Genomic DNA, 22,726 nt, shown 5'->3' on the forward strand with positions numbered 1-22,726 from the left:
TTTTGCTTTTCAGTGTTTTGGGTTTGGATCATTCTCGTTAAATTATGACCATTGATTGTACTTGAATACCGCGTTATAGAAATTGGTTGGAACTGATACTTATTAAATCCTTTCAGAGAGGTCATTCAATCGATGTGGCTTCTTTGCTCTCGTTTTCGTGCTGAAGTTACATTTTGCCGTTGAAGCCACCACCGGGATTGAATGGTAATAACAACAACTCGATTGTTTTTGTGATATAAGCAGCTCGGTGGTACAGCAACCTTTTTTTGCTCAATTCAGATCAAATTTAATCTACCCACTAACAAAAATCCCTTCCATGAGAACCGTGGAGATATTCGGTCTCTAACAACGGTGGTCGACTGCAAGGACTTAGCCGGCGCCATTATTGACAGAATTAAGTAATGAGATTCCAAAAGTTGTACATTGAGAAAGATCAGCTAAACCCAAGCTACATTCGTTTGGTCCAAAGTAAAATTTTGCTGGCTTTGTCAACCATGGAGTAGCTACTGCGATATGTGCAGTCGTTCAAGCTCTGACTCAAGCTCAACTCAAAATTCACCAGTATTTTTTTTTCTAAAAATCGCTAAATTTAAAGACATTTCGTAAATCTATTTGAAGATTTTTTTTTCTAAACACATCTGCAATCCCTGGTCATTCCCTTGCATTCGTACACTGTAGATCTCAACTGCGATAAGGCATACGACAAGTAAGAAAACACTGATGTTAAATAAAATTTCTGTATAAGACAGTATATTTTAGCTGCTTGCTATTATCTATAATACATGGGGTAAATAAAATAATATTCGCTTTCGATAATTTAAAAAGAGCAAAATCAGTTATTTTATACGTTTGTAACAATACAGGTTAACATAAAGCTCAATCTTGAAATTCAAAAGAAAATGCTTATCAATGGCAACATCCATATAGCAGTCCGAAGTTGAATGAAATCTCGAAAATAAAGGATACATTTAGCCGTTTAACATTTACGTGGTAAAGTAACTCCTTGTTTTTTTAGACCATCAATACATCGTTTGTTTCCTTGTTTTTTTTTTCCTTTATCTATGGTCTGGTTTTGGTTTTATCTAGGGAAATGATTATGACAATGATTCGTAAAGGATACAGAATAGTGAAGGTTTTAATAGTATGGTAGAAATACATCTGAGTATATTCGATTAAAAGTTACAGTGCTTAATGATTTTCCCCATCGGCTGCTTGCCGTGGGCAGAAGCCATTTTTTTAGTGCTAACTTTGTTTACCATGTTTTGAAACGGTGTTACAGAGTCTACAGGTTACATTGGGAGACACCACTGTAGTAGTTAGATGAGTATAGGAGTTTTGTTTTTAGGTGAGAACTAAAATCAGGATTATAATGATAATAAATACTCTCTGCCAAAACTAATCAACAGGATTTTTCATTAGCTACGATTTCGCACTGTTAATAAAATATACTTTCCAATTTATATGCTTGCACGATGCTTACTTTTCAGCGTTTAAAAAATATTTGTTTGATAAATTTTCACCTCCTTGATATTCTTTTCTCTGGATGATCGTTCGTTTCTATCAAATTTTCTTCGTTTTAAAAAGGCAAGATTTACATTTTTTTTGTTTGTTCGTTCGTTTTTCATCTCTTTCGAATGTTCCGTTTCATCGACATTCCTTTTTTCTGCTATTCCAATTAAAAACAGTTTACTATCCGTATCCTATCAGTTAAATAAATGCTCGTTCAACTTCTATTCATTGACTTCGATTAAAAAATAACGTTATTTTACGCGACTACCCTTTGTGTTGTGTGTTCGTTTTCTTTTGTTCTCGTCATGTTCTGGTCAATTGAAACATATCTATCGTTATATGATGCTTTGTTCAGATGAATCTGTGTACATAACTGTCAAATGCAACGTTGAATTGAATGGTAAGTGAGATGTACAAAAATATTTTACAACTATTGACAAAGGTGACATTTTGTTCTGCTTCAATAAATTATTTTTAATACTAGCTATATAACAATTGCATTTCCTTTAAATTAACCTTTTCGTTCCGATTTCGATAATGAAATAACAGAAGCAGGACTATCGACTGTCGTGTGGATGAATCGATGTGTTTCCTCATTCAGACACTTGATTTATTATTATACATGTAGTTTGGGTTCCGTTGTATGCCGATGAATGTTATCTACTGGGTCCAGTCTATCAATACATCTCTAGCTTGATGGGTGTTTCATCTAAACTACGACATTTAATACGACAGAGTTCCACACAGTCATTTCTTTGTATCTTACGGTTATAGGGTTAAGCTCACTATGGGATCAGCTTGAATCTTCCTTAGTGGTATTCAATTGAGAAGCGTTCTACTACCTAGTCACTAGATTCCGGTATAGATGGTAGTAATAGTTCTGATAATTCCGTTTAGTACCATTGCTAGGAGATTCTATTCTCAACCGAATACCGTGCAGCTTCTACCAGTAGAGTATTCGGATTTGATCGATGATCCTAAATCGAAAAAATGCCCCTGCTATGCCGAAGAACGTTCCCAGAACAACGCAGGCAACGATGACCTGCATTGCACAATGCACAGTGGGATGCCCTGGGGCCATGTTGTTGTAATGGTGCCTATGGCGTCGGTGGTAGTGGTCATCTCCATAAGGCCGGATGTACTTTTCATCTATTTCGTGTTCGAATGCTGGAATTATTGCAAAATTGACCACTTCGACCGAGTTGTCATCCGAAGTGGCCCATTCTTCGTCACTTTCTTCCTTAACGACCCGGGGAGGCAGTGCTGGTGTGGTTCGACGGTTGATCGAGAAGCGGGACCGACTGAACCCGTTCACGCTGTATCCTCCTCGGTCGCCCAGGGAAAGTCTGTCTTCGTACTCGACATTGGCATTGTTTCGAAAGTTTTTGCTGACATAGTTGCTTACTATCCTGTTGTTGGGGCCAGTGCTGTTGTCACTTCCGTTTATACTGCTCAGTAGTGACGACAGAAGATTGTTGCTGTTGGTAATTCTCATCTTGTGAGTTGACGTTTCTATATTTGGTATTTTTACACTAGTGTCTAGGTACAAATTTTTCTTAATGCCTAAAACCTCCGACAGAGGACGATTGATCAGCAGTGTGTTTTCTTGGCGTTCTTGGTAAAGATGATCGTTCTCATCCGGAATTGGGTTCAGCGAATCTTCCCGCCGGGGAAGTGACGCCATCGTTGTAGTAGTCATAGTGGCAGTAGTAGTAAAAGTACTTTGTAGCTCCGTCCCGAGAGACGGAGTCGGTTCATGGGACGCAGTTTCCGGCTGCGCCCCGTTCGTTAGGTGTCTATTGTTTACATAGCTGTCGATAGAATCAGATTCAACCGTCGCCGGGTCTATGATCACATTGTTGCTGTTCCTATTAAAACTATCATAACTATCGTAATTACTATTATAAATACTATTTTTTGTGGTAATATTTTTAATACTGTTGAGAGCGTTACTGCTACTGCTACTAGTAGTACTCTTGTTATTATTGTCGATCAGTTGTGTCAGAATGTCCTTATTGGTGATGGGTTCATACTTGTTCCGGAAAGTTTCGCTGTTATCCGAGGCACCGCGGTACAAGAGAGCAACTTTACCATCGGCCGTCATTACCGGCGTGATTTTCTGATGAACTTCTATGGTTCCATTTTGCCTCTCGTTTGACTTCTTCGTCTTGTCGTCTTCAGGAGACGTTGGTTCTACTTTGTACAATATTCCCACCTTTCCATTCGGAGTAGTGATTACTTTAATTGAGTCATTCTTCCGTAACTTACGACTACCAGATGATAACAACTCGTCACCGTCATCAGCGAAATCGTCGAGCCGAGACTTGAAACGATGTGCTGCGGTTTTACCCTTCATGAAATCTTGCATCACATTCTTGCTATCCGTCGACGAACCAGTTGACGATTTACCCTTTTGATCAGATTTCTTGCTGTCAAATTCTTCATCGCTATAATCATCGTAATAGTCGTCATCTTCATCAAAAGCCTGTTTTTCGCTTTCTTGGTCTCTCTGTTTTTGCTTTTGAATCACCGAATGGGCATCTTCGTAATCTTCATCATCATCGAAGAGATCGTCATCTTCCTTGACTTCTTCCTCCTCCTCCTGAGTGAACAACGGCTTTGTCTTCATCTGCTCTAGGTGCTTCATAACCTTCTGGAAGTCATCCATCGGTTCGCTGGACCCCACACCTGCATCGTCATTTTGCATCATTTCGTCCTCATCAAAGTCGGTCTCGAAATTGACCCATTTATCATTAGAACTAACGTTTCTTACTCTATCTCCTGCCTCGCTAAACCTAGATGATCCTAATCCTAAACTATCGAATCCTGCTACTTGCACTGCTGCTGCTGGTATTGGTGTTGTAGTTGTTATTGTTGTTCGGGTAGTCGCGTCTTGCAGTCAGTAGCATTTCTTTGTACAATGGCATTTGCGCACGATATCTAGGTGCTTGATGTATTTGGTATTGTTGCTACACACCATGCGTACCTAAGGAATGGTAAATAAAAACATTCATTAACTTGTTACAAACAATTGAAAAGCTGATGAGAAAATCTTACTTTTCTTCGTCGTACGACTTTGGCTGCGCAGCATTGATTTCCGCAACCACCGATGCACTTGGCGTACTTAAGTGGCTGTCGAGAGCGGCAGTCGTTCTCGGTGTAGTATTCTCGAACCTGTTCCTTCCGGCATGTGGATGATCCCGCTAGTGAATAAAAAGCAAATAAGGTGATCATGTTGAATTCCAAGTTGCATAAATTACGAGATCTATGAAACTACTAAATATGTTGTCATGCACAAGTTCAACTCTTCCGTTTTAGCGGATTTTTGACGAGTTTTGGAGTTTTCAATCAATTCATGCATTCCACAGAAGATTTTCATGTGTTTCGAATCGAATTTCAAGGTGTTTGAGCACACGCAAAGGTGCATCTTAAAAGTGTTGCCGCCAAAAAAGGACTTGAGCTTAGAGGTGATAAATGTATATTTTTACTGCAGAGATGTCATCACTAAAATGATTAGGTGAAAAAATGTACCAGGGCGGTTTGGAGAACCTATAACATCTGATATACTAGGAAATAGATCACACATAATGTACAAAGACTCGATAAATATGTTAGGACATGTTGCAAAACACATTGTAGATTAACAATTTTGATCTCCATAACGGTTTGGAGAATCTAGAACATACAAATCGATTGAAAATCATGATGCGCATAGACTTTTTATTGTTCGTTGCTAAGATCATTGTTGAAGTCATAGTTTTTAGTTGGGCATTTGATCTAACCTCCAGGACGATTTGTAGAATCTTGAATACCTATTGGCTCTATAAATCTGCTTAGGCATATTTAGTTACTACAAACTGTTCCAGTCTTGATTGATCTACATTAGTAGATTAGTAGATTAGTTGATATGAACTCCAGGATAGTGAATGATGCACATACATATCATGCATCTGTTTGTGCCTATTTCTATACTACATATATTTTCCTAGCTGTGGTTGATTTAGTGGATCAAATAATCTGAAATCCAGGTTGATTTTGGAAAGCTGAGATGATATGGAAAATACAGATTATATTGGCTCGGTGAACCTTCTTGGATATATTTTGATACTAAACATATTGCCCCAGTATTTTTTTTTTATTTTTTTTTCCTTTGGTTTGTTTTTTCCGTCGATCTTGTTTTCCGTGCTGGACACCAATGCTACCGACGTGCCAGGAAGGCAGCTCCCACACCTGGACCCTACCTATCGACCTATCAACTCATGGACCGGGGACCAACGGCTTTACTTCCCATCCGAAGGAAGGCGTGATCAGAGATGTTATGCCTCAGAACATCCCGGCGGCGCCGACTGGGATTGAACCCAGGCCTCACGCTTACCACTACACCACCGGCGCCGTTATTGCCCCAGTCTTGTTTGATGTGATTTGAAGAACCTGGGACATCTGATACTCATAAGAACGTATCGCGAATGATCCACATTGGCTCTATGAATCTGCTAAGGCATATTTCGGTATCACATGATGTAGATCAGCTGAGGGGAACTGCAGAATTATTTTGAGATCCGGCATCATCTCACATATATGGATGTGTATCACAAATCATGCGCAAAGGCTCCATGAATCAGTTTGTACAAATTTTCCTACTATGTACTACCCTCTCGGTCATTCCTCCTTTATATAGTCAATGATTAGTACTCTAGGATTGTTTGGATGTTCTAAGAAATCCCGAATTTTGTTTTTGTTGATTGTTTGCGTTTTTTGTTTGATTAGTGATAACAACAATCGAAAAAATGGTAAACCGTGTTCAAATAGTTCATGTTTACCGTTCTTACAAAGAAGGGTAGGCATACCGCTGGAGGCTTGGAGGGCCGAGTGTTATATATCACTCGACTCAGCTCGACGAGATCGCAACGTGTGTCTGTATGTGTGTGAATGTATTAGGGTGGGTCAACATGATAATTTTTTTCAGCCCAATTTTGTTTGGTTCAATTTGTTGTCCCAAATAACTGTGCAACTGTTTTCCACATAGCGTTTGAAATTTGTATGGGAAAACCATATTCATTCCTAGTGACCACAGTTTTTCGTATCTACAAATGTTAAAGTATAGTCCAGGAAGTGCCTAACAATTTTGCCCAAGAAAGTACGGTGCGTGAATGTCTTTAAAAAAAGGTTATAGCTGTTCAAAGATAGATGTTTCGAATTAAATGCCAAAAATCACTTTTCCTGCCAACACTGCCAGTGCACCAATGAAAGTCAGATTTAAAACTGAAATAATTTTAATTTCTTGTCTTATGGGTTTGAGATGAATTATTCTCAAACAATAGCTCTATCTTATATGCCTAGTTGATGAGGGGGGAGCGCTTATTACACCCTCCCCCGACCCCTTACTCATATCAATGGAAGTAATGTTTCAATAATTCGGATGAATTATTCAAAAACAATTACTCAATCTCATAAACGTAGTTAGAGAAAGGGGTGAGGCCTTACTATATCACCGCCCCAGTCGTTCATATCAATGGAGGTAAAGCTTCAAACAGAAATATCTACGGTGTTTCTCATCTTGTCAAGTTGGTATGTTCAGATGTGTTATTCAAAAATATTTGCTCAATCTATAAGGCGTAGTTGGATAGGGGGGAGCTTACTGTATCCCTTCTGTCCCCTCACTCATATCAATTAATGTACAGAGTAACAGACTGAAATAACTTGGGAATTTCCCATCTCCTCGAGTTGGTATGTTCGGATGGGTTATTCAAAACCATTTGTTCAATCTCATAGGCGTAGTTCAAAAGAGCAGAGCATTTCTTTCACCTACTCTTTTAAAATTAACGAAAAACGTGCCTACCTGTTGTGTTAGCTGAAACAGTGGTCAATGAAATCGCATTTCGTGTGTGACGATGAATTCGCACGCGAGTTGGATCAGCCAGCTCGAAAATGAACATAATGGGATGAAGAAAACCCCAAAAACAGGAAAAATATAAAAACTGGCTTCACGAGTTTCGTGTCAGACACATAGTAGGCACCAGTCGAATTTCGCTCGTTGGGCTATCTTTAAGTGGGCTACGTTTTAGTAGGGGTCCCTTTAGTTGGGATGTAGCCCACCTAACCTAAAGTCAAACTTCATTTCTGACAGTGCTGATTCCTTTTCGAAACTTTGAATGACTTCATGCGACAACTGGCATACGAGTGTAGTAATGATACAGGTTATTTAAATGCGAAACAACAAGTTGCTTTCTTGATGGTCGTCAACGATGTGGCTAAACGAAAGGTGAATCTAATTTCCGACTTAAAAAAAATCCACCCGGGATACAGATCCACAGCAGCATTTGCTTCAGGTGATCAAACAGCATCGAAAAGAGTACCCTAAGAAATCGTAGAATATATTAAACTGAAATATAATCATTACAATCCTATGACATTTACAGTGTATCTCAAAATTGATCGTACAGCAGTACGCCTCTAAAAGCACAAGTTAAAAAGATACGTCTCTGAATTTTTGGCAGCTGACTCAGCATACATTTATCAATTATTGGCTCATTATTGGGTATATTTGGTTGAGTTGACAAAAAATTTTACTAAAATTCGTCCACTCGGAAAAATGTTGAAAATTGAACGTTTTACTAAAATAAATTTAACGTCATACAGGCTCCTCCAATAAAGACCGAAACTATAGCAATAAGTGAATAAACATCTGTTCCACGATTTAAAAAAATACGTCTATTTACCATGTTATTTTTTTTTAATATCTTTATTAAAGGCTGGTTCGTCTCCACAAAAAAAAAATCCTTTCAGAGTGTACGATCAATTTTAAGATACACTGCATGTGAAATCGTCTGACATTGTATATTACACCAAAATAGTAGAAAAGGGGGGGGGGGGGAGGGGTACTGCTCCTATGCTATGAGATCAAGCAAATTTTTTTTAATAATCCGAAAATACCAATTCGAGAAGATGGGATACTCCGAAATTATTTTCCCTAACCAACTACGCCTTATAGATTGAGAAAATATTTTTGAATACTCTCCAACTATGCTTATGAGATTGAGTAATTGTTTTTGAATAGGTTGCTTGGTTGGTTGTCTTTATTAAGGAGATTTTCAGCCAATTTTTGAATAATTCATCTGAACGTACCAAATGGGTAAGATAAGAAACTCCGAAATTATTTCAGTTTGGAATCTGACTTCCATTGGAACATCAGCAGTGTTGGCAGTAGTAGTATTATACCGCACAAAAGTTTTGAAATTGTAAATAAACATTCCTCTTGTGGATGTTCTAAAGTGAGCCATATTGATGAGAAAATGAGTTAAAACTGAACTATTTTTAAAAACACAATAAAACTGAAATTGTTTGAAAAATTCCCTTTTTCTTTATAGTTAAGAGCTTTTAGAAGAAGTTTCATAGAACATATGGACTAAACTAGCGCTGGCAAAAATAGGTCAAATCATGATTCATTTTTGGATAGGGCCAACCAAAATTCATTATCCTATTTTAAATTTAAAAAAGTCTCACTTTTCGAAAGGACATATCTGCTTTTGTAAACATTGATTTTGGTCGTCAATTTGACGTAACTGGTAGCTCGCTCATGCATGCTAACACTACCATCAGATAGGGGAAATTTCCAGCATGATTAACCGCCCACTGTTGCTACTCTGTTATTGGCAGATCAGCTGTAATTACACAGAGAACGAATTTACAATGCTTGGGACCAGTGTTGTAAGTGGTCACCGCCGTCGACATATTTTCTGTGATAATCAACTGCCTTTGCTTCCGACACTTACAAAACAAGCTATTAAATTACAGCACCAAACTAAAATGTCATACGACAGGCTCTGTCAAACGACACTGTTGCGGAAGACCGTCACGAGTGTATATATTTTAGTTTTTCTCATAATAAGAGCTGCTGATGTTGTGCTTGTGTGAATTCTGAAAATAGCAAGCAATGATGTCCTAGTAATAACATTTCTGATCAGAAATGGTTTAATTTACACCAAATTGAGGAATTAGAACGAAATCACACATGTCATATGATAGTTATTTGAAAATTTTCTTTTTGCTCGAATTTTGTTCTACCATTTGTGTTGTGTAAGAGAGACGACGGTAGAGCATGAGAGTACGAATAAAAACTGACTGTCGCGCATGACAACGAAGCGAGTGTCGTAAAAAACGTCATCAGTTTTAACCCCTGCTTGGGACTAAAATTCATCATCAATGTATACAAACTGGCGATTTCAAACTATGTAATACCAGCTCCGGAAGCTCTCGAACACAGGTAAAGAAAGGAATCGGTAGGAATGTGTTGACGTGACACTCGCTTTGATGGAAGCCGAGGAGTCCTCTGCACTTCCACGAGGGATCATTGGGATGTTGGGTAAAAGGGTTGGGTTTGCAGCAGGGTTCGTTTTGGTAAACGATAAACTGAATTGATGTCCTAACGATCATGTAATGTGTGAAACAGCTTGGGATTGTCCTTTTTAATTATCAAGTCTGTATTACCATGTAGTCATACTAACAAATAATATGATTGACGAATCTTGAATGTGGATTGGCCCTAGATTAGACTCATGATGTTCTGCTCAGTAAGCAAAAACGGTCGCTCTACCCGAGTAGCACACTTCCATTAAGAAAAGTTGCAGCAACTTGTTTATGACTGAAATAAGTCGTAAAGAAGTTTCTAAAACCGATATGTGACAAGCGTGCTACTAGGGTAAGGTTACCGAGCCCCTCATATTACATCATATCGGTACTCGAGTTGTTGTAACCATTCAAACCCGGCACTAACGACGACGACAAGTTTAGCAAAATACACGATAAACAAGCAATTCGACTATAAATCTCATTAATATTAAAGGATCTGGGACCGCGATTTTTGTTCAGTAATCAAGCCACTTGAACTGACAATCTTTTAAATCCTAAAACTAAAAGCTACAAAAAAGTCTTCATTAAGTTCCACATTCAGAAGACGTTCAATGTTAGTTTAGTTTAGTTTTCTTTATTAGGGAGGTTTTCAGCCTGAGGCTGGTTCAACTCCGCGGACGTTCAATGTTTAGATTTGCTCTTAACGCATTGTTCAGGGTATCATAATAAGCTAAGACCGACAAGACAACTGACAAGAAGCACTGGTTAAATAAGCTATTTAAATGAAATTGCGTTCTCGAAAGCAATCAACAATGTATCACAAACTGTATCAAGCGTGCACCTAATTTTTTTTTCTAAACATTCCGAAGCGTTCCTATCAGTAACGTAGCCTGGGATGCCGACAGTATCGCTTTTCTTATTTTCTAACTAAAACCGCAAAATATGTCACACGCAATCGAGGTTTTACATACTAAGATTATGTTTGCGTGTTCGGTAAATTTTACCAAAATAACAGCTGACGTTCGGTACAACTTTGAGCTTCATTTTAAAATCCATTGAATTAATAAAAATATAATAATTTCAAAACACGTTCAAAGTTGTTTAAATGATCAAATCTTGTCATTTTAGTGGAGCATCACTTTTAGCTTGCACTATAAGTCCTGAGCAATTTACGCAGTGAATTTTATCGAAAAGTAACTCTTCTTTCTAGAAGTTTTTATTTTAATTTTTAATTTGATTTAAATTAACTTCACTTTTTCACAATTAACTGACTACTTCTCCGAATCTTGTCACTAGTATTAACAAGGACTAAAATGTGTTCCTTTGATTACTGAAACATCCTGATCCCCTAGTTTTAAGATGTCAGGCTAAAGGTGGGCAAAACAGCTCATCTAGCTGAGTGGATCAAACCCATCCAGCTCACTAAAGGGACTCGATTCTTTTGAACAGCTCTTCAGCTCACATTGAAATTATAGAAATTATGACACAAATTCAAAATCGGAAAATTAATTTGTGGTTTTAGTGCATAAAACTGCATAAAATCGTAAAAGTAGTCTAAACCAATTAATCCGTACCTTATAATATGGCACTACTTTTCAATGGAAAACGCCAATAACGCAACAACCATCACGTAAATCAAAATGCGCGCAAAATGTGCCAGCAACATATCAGTAAAAGCAAAAAATGTATGCGAGAAAGCTACACCTATAAGCGCGATGATATGATTCACATCGTGACACATGATGTTACGCCTTTTCTCAAGCTATGCAATCCAGTCTACATACAGCTTTTATTTCTGATGTTAATTCTCCAGCAGAATTTCTCTCACTATTATCGGCTTCAGCTACAGCTCATCAGCTCAGATCCGGATTCGGAGCTGAATCGTGAAGAATCGAGAGAGAAAAAAGATCCGATGAGCTGGACGGGTCCGAGAGTTGTCAACAGCTCCCAGTGAATTATTCGAGTAGAGGATTCGGATCCGAAGCTGAGCTGATAAGCTGGAGAGCTGCATTTCGCTTTTCGGTTATTTGTTTTGTGCGGATCTTCCGCTCCCCCAGAGAATGATGCGAGGAGAAGTGAGAGCACATATGCTGGAGGAATAACATCAGCAATAAGAGCTGGGTACATAAATAAATTATATAAAACCAGTAGAAAATTAACATCGCGTAGCACATGTGCATACTATGTCTCTCTCTCCCAAACAGCCACTTGGAAGTTTGCTTTTACCATTGGTGCTGTCGATCAGTAGGCACATGGTGTATTACGCTTGTGTCTTGGTTTACGCGGTGACTATTAAATGCGTAAGTGGAGTAATGAGTCCTTTTTTGAAAAGTTCCGCTATGAATGATGGATTGAATGGTTTATCATCATCGTCATCAGTCATCAGCTCACTTTAGAGAATCGGGTCTATAGAACAGCTCGGGAGCGGATCGCCCATCTCTAGTTAGGACTAGGGTTGGGAGGTAGATCTTATACCAGTAACGTACCACGAAAAGGTGATCTACCAGCTGGTTAGTATAATTATTTATGTATACCCTTGATATCATATTTGCCACCCAATCAGCACAGCTTGTTAAAAAGAAGTTAAAAATACTGTTTTATGACAAATATAAGTAATTAATATTAGTTGAAATTACTTCATTTCATACATTTGTGCAACTTAAAAAACTCAAGAGGTTGAGCCTAATAAAACTAATTATTGGTCAAATAGCATTTTCTGAAAAACATTATAATACCCAATCAAAAATTATCCTTCTAAACAAAAAAAAAAGACACAGAGACAACCATGGGATTAAATCCTTGGCGTTGTAAGTTTGTGCATAGTTTCCTTGCTACTAGTTTTGATCACTTCTGATTTAAATGTTTTCAAAGGGGCATTATAGTCTTTTCAGCAGATTTTGGCATGAGATTATAGAGAAAAAAAATTTTTTCCAACATGTTAAAGCAGCATCAAGTTAAGATGTCAAAAAAGGAGCAGTATGTGTTCTACTTTTGTATAACATTGCCCTAGATGCACTGGACTGTATACGCTAACGGTAAACACCGTTCCTTTTGACTATCATACCACTGTTATCAATTTTGACGAAATCAACTTCTTTTAAACCAGTGACTGAGTACACCATTATGGACACATGGAAATCTTCTTTTCTACAACAAGCACTCAATTTCAACCCACGAGAAAACAATTTGTCAGAAAGAGAAAAGAGAGTGAATCAAAATTTTGTGTATACCGGAAGAGGGAGCTTTGAACGGGTCCTCGTCGACGACTACCGATACCGTGCCCTCACCTTGGTCGCAGAATCTGCCTTTGGCACCGTTTTTACACTTGCATGAGTAGCCACCTCGACCATTAGGTATGCATTTTCCACCACGTTTGCACTGATGATTTTCACATGGGTCCACCTGTTTAAGCAAAAGGATGATCAACGAATTGGTAATATAAATATTTCAAGGGCTTTCTTTACCTCTTTCAGAATCATTGGCGTTTCCTGCATGAAATCTTCTTCTACATCGCCGTCGTTTTCAGCATCAAGCAGAGAGCAACCCGGCGTCACTTTCTGTTGACGAGCAGCGTTCAGAAAATCAACCTGCTTGTGGTTGATCCAAACTTCTTTCATGCATCCTTTGAAGCTAGTTAGATTCCGAAGATGCCACAACTTGTATGCCTGCTGACCCGGCTCGGGTGGTAGACCTCCGAGGAACATTGGCGTGGTCAATTTGAGAAATTCTTTCGATCCCTCGTTGATTATCGATCGAGCTAGCCCTCGATCAACACGAAGAGTGAAATTTTTCTTAATTGCCAGCAGTTCTACCATGTGATACTTCCCATCAGCAACCATTTCAAAGCTGTACATCGTAGAAACTGGATAGTTGCCCACATCGTAGCTGACTCGTATCCTTCCGTTAAATAGTTCTACGGCAAGGTGATCGTTGTTTCCATCGTACATCAGAACTCCGTTCTGCTGCGTACTGCTGAAAATTATGGTAACATTGGCCTCAGGTTTCGTTCGTAGTGGCTCCAGCTCAGCGAATGAATTGTTGTGCAGGAACGTCAAACTGGTTAGATATTCGCACCGTTTTCCAGAGTACCCTGGAGCACATTTGCAGACATAGTCAGCACTAGATGGATTCGGTTGGAAGCAAACGCCAAACTTGCACTCATGATGCTGACAAGGAGACGTCTGCGGATAGAGCATTGCCACCATCGGAGTACCTTCACAGAACTTCCCAGTAAATTCGGTTGGACATTTGCAAACATAATCGTTAATACCGTCGATGCAAGTTCCTCCGTTCTGGCACATGTGATTGACACAGTCGTCGATATTGTCCGAGCAGTTAAGCCCTCGATAGCCGGCAACACATTCGCAGCTGTAGTGAGTAGAATGATCAACGCATTTGGCACCATTCTGACACGGGTTGAAATCCTTCCCGCAAAATTCTATCTTTGAGTCACAGTATGGTCCAGTGAATCCAGGCAGACACGCACAACTGTACGAGTTCACGCCATCCAGGCAAGTTGCATTGTTTAGGCATTTGTGACTCGTACAGTCATCGATGTTGATTTCACATCGAGCTCCCGAATAGCCGGACATACATTGGCAGCTGAATCGACCTTCTTCTAGTACCGTGCAGGTACCGTTGTTCCGACATGGATTTCCGTAACATGCATCAATCATGAACTCGCAATGTGCTCCATGGTAGCCCGGAGGACACTGACATTCGTATTGTCTTTCAGGAAGTGGATTACACACGGCATTATTCTTGCATGGGAACGTATAGCATGCGTCACACTTTGACATGATTTCATTGCTAATCTTTCCCTTACAAAGGAACTGACTAGCTGGTGTGGAGAGAATGAGTTTGTCCTTCATTAGTTCCGGTTCTGCACAGCGAGCAATGCCCGGCTCGACGTAATCCCGTTTGACCCATTCCGATAGCCATTTCAGTGAGCAATCACAGTACAGTGGATTGCTACCAAGTGCTCTGAAAATTGGAAAGAGTTACTTTATCTACGACTTGAATTTGAATACCGAATCTTACATGTGGGTAATTGATTGAAGATCAGCAAACGATCCATCGGGAATCATCGAAATATGATTGCCGTGAAGCGAGAGTACCTTCAAGTTCTTCAATCCAGCAAGAGCGTATTGCTGAATGCACTGAAGGTTGTTATAACTGATGATTAACGTAGAAAGTCGAGTCAAATTGGAGAATGTGTAGTTTGATAGAATTCCAATTTTGTTGTTACTCAAATCCCTAAAATAAATTGCAAGTTTTCTTCGTTAGCATTTCAGAACCAATCCAAACTATATTTTGACTTACAATCGCGTCAGTGACTTCAAGTGACTGATCCTATTTGTGTGAACCATCGAGATATCGTTAGACTCCAAGTAGAGTTCGGTCGTTTCGGTGGGAATGGATTTCGGAAATTCCTTCAGCTTATTTCTGGAACATCGAACGACCGTTCCAGTGCAGGTACATGATGGAGGACAGTAACCTTCACCGAGGCATCCCTGGTCGGCTTCGGAGGTACATTTAAACTCAAAATGGGGCAAATCTTTTACGGGAACGTCGCGTACCTTGGCCGGAGAGGCACATCGTGCCGGAGGTCCGCCAAGCTGTTTCTTTCGTAGCCAGTCCGAGAACCAACCCAGATGGCAATTGCAGCGGAACGGATTCGAGGCGAGGTTACTTTAATTGAAGACACAATTTATAATACTGACTTTTGATTCTTTTAAACAAGGGATACTTACAGCTGAGTCAGCGAAGACAAAAAATCGAATGAACCAGGCATTACACAGCTGATTAGGTTATCATACAGCGATCTGAAAGAGAAGGATAAAACAGTTTTACAGTACAATACATAACATTGCTGATAATTGACCACGTTCCTCAAAAACAGGTGCAATATTGATCGATTTTTTTTTGTAAAATTTGATCATTTATTTACCAAACCTAGGGCTGCCCATAAACGATATGGCTAATGTAATAAAATCAAACCCCTGGAAAGTGACAACTTTTCATTTATTTATTAGCTATTTTGGTGGTTTAATTGGCGATGGTGATCGCCTGGTAAATTTCTAACCTGACGGTCGAACATACAGAGCAAAAGCTAAGTTGATCAAAACAAGAATACACTGATAGGCAAAATAAAGTGCCCACCCCATCATTTTTTGAATTTCTCTCATTTATTTGGTTCAAATTAAAGTAAATACACTGTAGTATTTTTTATATCTTATTCTTTATATTCTTTTTAAGTTTCACTTATAGAATACCAGATAAAAAGAAGAGACTGACTCGAAGAAAAAAAAATCAAAATGGGTGTAAAAAAGAACAGTGACAAAAAAAAGTGCCCACTGCATTTTAACTCCAGAAAACATAAAATAAAGTAAAAGAATACCAGCCTAATAGTTAATGTGTCCTCCTTTGGCCTTCAGGACCAGCTGCAGGCGCTTCGGCATGCTCTCCACTAGATTCTTCAGGTGCTGTGGATCTAGTTCTTCCCAGGCGCGCTCCAGGGCTTCAAAATAGTTATTTTTATTGGTAACACCAGTTTTGTCAACCCTGGCATCGAGAATCGCCCACAAATTCTCGATGGGGTTGAGGTCCGGGCTTTGTGGAGGCCATTCCAGTGGTTTAATTCGACATGACCGGAAGAAAGACTTAGTCTTCTTGGCAGTATGCTTCGGATCGTTGTCCTGCTGGAATACGAATTTCTCCTCAAGGCCCGTCTGGATCAGCGAAACTTCCAGATTTTCCCGCAGGATGTCGATGTAGGAATCTGCCGTCATTATCCCGTCGATTTTCACCAGGCTTCCCACTCCACCCCACGAAAAGCACCCCCAGACCATCACATTTCCTCCTCCATGCTTCACCGTGCCTTGTATGTGGCGCTCCTGAAGCTCCTCACCCGATCTACACCACACACGAACCCGTCGCTTCCGGTTGAACAGTTCGAATTTTGATTCGTCCGTCCAGAGAACCGTTTTCCAGAACTCTAGGGGCTTATCAGCATGCTCCTTAGCAAACTTAAGCCGTTTGACTTTGTTTGCCTTGCTGATAAATGGGCGCTTCCGAGCAACTTTGCTGTTCAACCCCTGTGCTACGAGACGGCGACGAACAGTTCGACTGGAAACTGTTAGCTGAAGAGCCTCCTGGATCTCGCGGACAGTTACCTTCGGGTTCTTCTTCACTTCACGCATGATCTTGGTGTCCGTTCTCGCATCCGTTTTGCGCATCCTGCCTCTGCCAGGGCGATCCACCACTGATCCGAACGATTTCATTTTCTGCAGAATTTTCCCGACCGCTGTTTTGCTGATATTGTACTTCCTAGCGACAGACCGGTGCGATTCACCGTTTTGCACATCACGAACAACCAATTTTCGGATACACACGGGAATTGCTTTCGAAATCACTACGTCCTCCATTTTTTTCAACTGATTCAAATGCGATCACGTGTACAAATGCACCAGTTCCACCCGTTTGCTTCAATACATGTCAAACTTTCAAAACAAAAACAATCGAGGGGTTTTCCGATGGAAACTTATCGAAAACATACCGATTTTTGAAGTGGGCACTTTTTTTTGTCACTGTTTTCTTTTTCAATCCAAATTGATTTTCTTTTACTTCAAGTAAAACTTTATATTTTCAGTATTCCATAGGTGTAACTTTAAAAGAATAATAAAGGTAAGACATCGAAACAGACTACGGTGTGTTTATTTGAATTTGAACCAAATAAATGAGAGAAATTTCAAAAATGATGGGGTGGGCACTTTATTTTGCCTATCAGTGTACATACCATTAACAATTGTAAATCTTCAATCTGCCCTATCATGTCCACAGGTCAACCATGGCTACCATACCCAAGTAACAATCTTGGTTTTATGATAGTTCTGTGGACCATAATTTAGACTTTTACAATGAGCTACTTTGGAACAAACTGAAATTTGTTTAGATAATGAAATGTAGAGAATCAATTTAAGAGATTTAAATAGATTGTAATAATGTTGTAACTAAGATGTGAAGCCGATCACTTTCACGATCATTTGATAAAAATATCACCATTTGGCATTATGCCGTTTGGCATACAGTCTTTTGGCATAATAGTCGTTTGGTATAAATTCGTATGGCATAAAAGACACGGCTTAGACCATGCAAATACAATTTTAAGACGAGAGTAGGCACTGGATTTAATAATTTGAATTTCTTATTTTATTACCGGTTATCCATGATAGTAGAAAAATAAATCTAATTATAAAATTTTCTGAAAATGGCCTTACAAGGTTTGTTTACAAAATGGAGTTAAGGCCATTTCAATTGTTGGTCTTTATATATGCCCCAGAGCGAGTGTTGCGGTCACGACAACTATTCCAACCAACTCCGAGGAAAACTTAATAAGGCTCAAATGATCCAGTGAACTCCATAAGCTGACGGTTTCAATAAGTTTTTGATTTTAAAATGCCTATAAACGCTTTTAAACAACGTATACGATCCCTGCATATATTTAATTGAACTAGGATTAAGAATATTTCATTAAGACCACGATGTCCGATAGTAAATAACAACAATAAAAAAATAAATAAATTTCATGATAAGACAGAAATGGTATATCAATTTTTTATTCACCTCTGGACATATTTTTTATTCACTCCTGGACATATTAAAAATCAACCCATCAAACAATATTAGCTGCAGGCAAAACTAGCTGTAGAAGTTTTTTTTTGCCTGTACATATCAGCTTCATTGTTTTGCCTGCAGCTGAAATTGTTAGTTGGAAAGATATTGTGACAGCAGAAAATTGTCGAGAACTCGTGGATAAAAACCATTCCAGACTATGGGCTTCAAAACATTTTCAAGGTTCTACAATTTGAAAGTAATATTCAATATTTTTTTTGAAGTCTCCCGTGTTAGGGAGAATGAATTGCAGATCTCGGATTTGTTTAAAACCTCTTAAATAAACAAAAAAAAAAGATCCTGGCGTAAGAAAAAAAAATTGAAGATGAAAACAAAATTCAGCTTTAACAACATTTTCGGAATTAACGGCGCCGGTGGTGTAGTGGTAAGCGTGATTACCTCTCACCCCAACAGGCCTGGGTTCAATCCCAGTCGGCGCCGCCGGGATGTTCTGAGGCATAACATCTCTGATCACGCCTTCCTTCGGATGGGGGAAGTAAAGCCGTTGGTCCCCGGTTCATGAGTTGATGGGTCGATAGGTAGGGTCCAGGTGTGGGAGCTGTCTTCCTGGCACGTCGGTAGCATTGGTGCTCAGCACGGAAAACAAGATCGACGGAAAAAACAAACCAAAGGAAAAAAAAACATTTTCGGAATTCTTATACCCAGATATTAAAAACCTCAGAATATCAAAAAAATCAACTAACAATAAGAAACTTTTAAAATCCTAAGCGGGCTTAAATAATAATCAAGATCCTACACAAAGAATTTATTTTTGTAGTGCAATTGTCAGATTCAGAAACCCAAATTTTTTTCGAGATTTCTGACTGGTAAAAATCATATAGACCGATCAAAACATTCCAAAATTCTGCCAGTTCATGGAAATTTAAAAATAAGATTGTTCTCATTTTCCGGTTGATTCCCGGTTCTCCTGGTTTTCCCGGATCAGTTACCACCCTTTTAGACAAAATCTTCAAAAATTTAACTTGAATTGACGGACGGTTTGAAAGTTTATATTGAAATTGCAGCTTCTATAGGCAGGCTTAGTAATGTTTTTTTTGTGTGACCTGATTCTTACTTTGCACGATCGCACACAGGCTCAGAGATCTTAAGGGCAGTCCCAATAACTTCAGGAAAATTCAGACTTTTGGAGATGTTTAAAGATCTGTAAAGGATAATTTCAGGTAACTCAGGAAAGCTCCATGAGTTCTAGGCAAATTTAGAGAAACTTAAGTCAAGAGAACTCCTGATAAATTTATAAAACTTCATACATATTTTGGAATAATAACAGAAGTCCAGAAAATTTCAGGGAAAATTTTTAGGGGTAGAACTTTATGAGAACTTCATAAACTTCGGAGTAGCTAGTAGATCAGAGATGGTCAGAAAACCTCAGTTCAATTTACGTGATATGAAACTCAGGGAATTTCCAAAAACTTCAGCAAAGTTCTCAAATCTCCAGAGAAGTCCTGAGAACTTTAGAGAAGTTTTTAGATTTTTAGGTACTTTCATTATTTTTTGGAATGTTCAGAGTATTTGAAGAATGATCATAAATCTTCAAAGCAGTTTTTTTTTAAATTAATAGTTAGGACTTTCAAGAATCCGGGAAATTATAGATAATTCCTAAAAAAAAATCAGGAATATTCGGGAAGTTCCATCAATATCAGGAAAATTGTTATAAGTTATAAGTAACATCAGTAAGTTCTTGATAATTTAGGGAACATTGTCATGGAGGAACAAAACTTCAGGTAAGTATAAAGAAGTTCAGGGAAGTTTAGAGATTTTAAGGGTTGTTCCATGACCTTAAATTTCGAAAACTCTTCGAAAATTTAGGAACATTTGGATAGATCAAAGAACTCCAGGAAAATTGCATGAACTGTTCAAATGTTCTGAGAAATTAAAAAAAGTTGAGACATTTGTTTGAGTTCATCGATCTTAAAGGCAGTACCAATAACTTTAGAGATGCATCGAAAAATTATGAAAAGTTTAAACTTTTAAAGATCTTGAAGAATCATTAATTATGTTTGGGTTTCGAGCCAGGAGTTGGGATTTTTATCATGGCTAGTTTTAGTAGATCGTAGAACTTTTTGCGCTTAACGGAAGATGGTTCAACTTTATATCTCATGAAGAAGGTCAAAGGTCTGAAGACTGAAACTTCGCACATAAAACATCGTAGCGTTTTGATCCACCGTTAAATTGAAAATCCAATATAAAAATGGGTATTTTTAAGTTTTGCTGATTGCACTGATTACAGACAAATTGTACCCGTACTCTAGTTTAGTGTGTGTTCTCCCTTAATTACAGTTATAGATGCTCCTTAAAGAAGGCGCATGGATTTGAGATGAGCGGGACACACATATGCGAAATCAGTGAGTAACCAGTTCTAAAATTACCATGACAGCACTGTTTTTACTTTTCGTGAAAATTTCGTGACTAGTATTCTCATATTCTCGACTCGTGACTAGTATTCTCATATTCTCGACACAGGATGCGTTGAATTTGCTTCGCATGTTATGAAATAAAATAATCAAGATAATAGAATATTAAGGAGATTGAATAAATCAATGATTTCCATGCTATAGTTGCTTGAACATTTTTAGGTTAAGCCATTGTTCCTCGGTCTATGAGTTTATGGGTCGATAGGTAGGGTCTAGGTGTGAGACCTGCCTCCCTGACGTCGGTAGCTTAGGTACTTAGTACGGAAAACAAATTAAAGGAAAAAATCGGGGGTCTAAAACACTTTATTTTCACCCTTAGAAATAAACGCTTAAATTGTCACACATTTGCCTTCCATGAAACATTTCATTAGGAGTCTCAATATTACGGGGCAAGTGCCCTCTATCGAATGGTGAAGGTGTCGGGCATTCCGATTTTTTTGTTTTAATTTTATTCTAAGAAAGACGCTATGCACTGCCCAGCTGTATTTCTAAGATTAGATAGATGTTATATTCCATTTTAAATAAATTAAATCAATGCCTAGAAAATGTTTGAATATCAAACATCGACACCACCCACTGCCCACGAAATCACCGCTGGAAAAAAAAAAAACAGCCACACCACGATAGAAGACGATGTATCGTTAAAAGATGCTTTATAAAAATATGCTTACAGAGTTTTCAGCTGATGTAATCCCAGGAACATTTTGTTGTGCACTTCGGATATTTTGTTCTCGCTCATAAACAGTTCCTGAATTTTGGTAGCCCCCTCGAAGGCATTCGGTTCGATGTTGGCAATTTGGTTCCGCCGTAGATCCAGCTTGACCAAATTTGGTAGCCGTCCGAATAGGCCATCCGAGCGAACTCGAGTCAATTCGTTGTCGTTAAGTATGCTGTAGATGAGAACATGGATCTGTAATTGGTTCTTTTTTATCACATTATTTTTGTTTTCTTACAGTTCTGTCGTGTACAGTGGAATGTCTCTGGGAATTTCTTTCAACCCACGTGCTGAACAATCCACCGTTGTCCTGTCGCAGTGGCAAGCAGCCGGGCATTCTTGATCCATCCGACACTCACCAGCGTATTTGATTTTGCTGTGGTCTTCCGTGCCTGATTCCGTAAAGAATAGAAAAATACCATTCGTTTAGTCTGTAAACACCTGCAGCGAAATAATGTTAACAAATCAACGTACATTTAAACTTCTCGTCCTTAAGCGCCTCGATACGGCGTCGCTGCATGCGCTTTGGAGAGTCACAACGGGCTCCGCTGGTTTCAATGGGGTTTTGATGCAAATAGTCTCCAAGCCACCGTAGATTACAATCGCAAATGAAGGGATTACGTGCCAAGTGCCTGTAAAAGGGCCAGTCCCAAAGTGGTGCCAAGAAGCCGCAGATGCGAATGTAAAATAGACAAAACAAAACCGTTAGAAAAAAGGCTACGACAGACAGGCACTTAAGCGGTCATATATAAATTGAAAATTGGATTCAACATTTTTTTACATAAGCCGATTAACTTATGGGGGGAAACATTGACTTACAAAGTTTGGATGCTCTTCAGCGAATCGAATGTTCCATTGACAAGAGTCTGAATGTTGTTGTCATACAACGATAACAAACTCAAATTCTGGAGATCCTTAAAGGCATCCTTTCGTACGCACGTGATTTCGTTTGCGTTCAGTAGCAGCAGCTGCAGGGATGTTAATCCTTTGAAAACACTCGCTGGCAAATCTTTGATTTTATTGCCGTAAAGGACACTGGCGAGAGCGA

General features: G+C 38.9%; 1 protein-coding gene across 1 annotated transcript in view; it reads right to left on the reverse strand.

The window, feature by feature from the left end:
* Positions 1–723: 723 nt before the first annotated feature.
* sli (slit guidance ligand) overlaps positions 724–22,726 on the reverse strand; it is a 59,477-nt gene continuing 37,474 nt past the window's right edge. Inside the window, 11 exon segments of the mRNA XM_065236215.1 lie at positions 724–4,495; positions 4,567–4,712; positions 13,089–13,260; positions 13,323–14,841; positions 14,899–15,114; positions 15,181–15,549; positions 15,612–15,683; positions 21,635–21,853; positions 21,917–22,070; positions 22,153–22,310; positions 22,498–22,713. Of these exon segments, the coding sequence (XP_065092287.1) occupies positions 2,453–4,495; positions 4,567–4,712; positions 13,089–13,260; positions 13,323–14,841; positions 14,899–15,114; positions 15,181–15,549; positions 15,612–15,683; positions 21,635–21,853; positions 21,917–22,070; positions 22,153–22,310; positions 22,498–22,713 (5,284 nt within the window). The 3' untranslated portion in view covers positions 724–2,452.

Source organism: Ochlerotatus camptorhynchus, unplaced genomic scaffold (assembly GCF_037179485.1).
Source record: "Ochlerotatus camptorhynchus isolate MF236.1 unplaced genomic scaffold, CSIRO-AGI_Acam_v1.1 ptg000536l, whole genome shotgun sequence".
Classification (NCBI taxonomy): Eukaryota; Metazoa; Arthropoda; class Insecta; order Diptera; family Culicidae; genus Ochlerotatus; species Ochlerotatus camptorhynchus.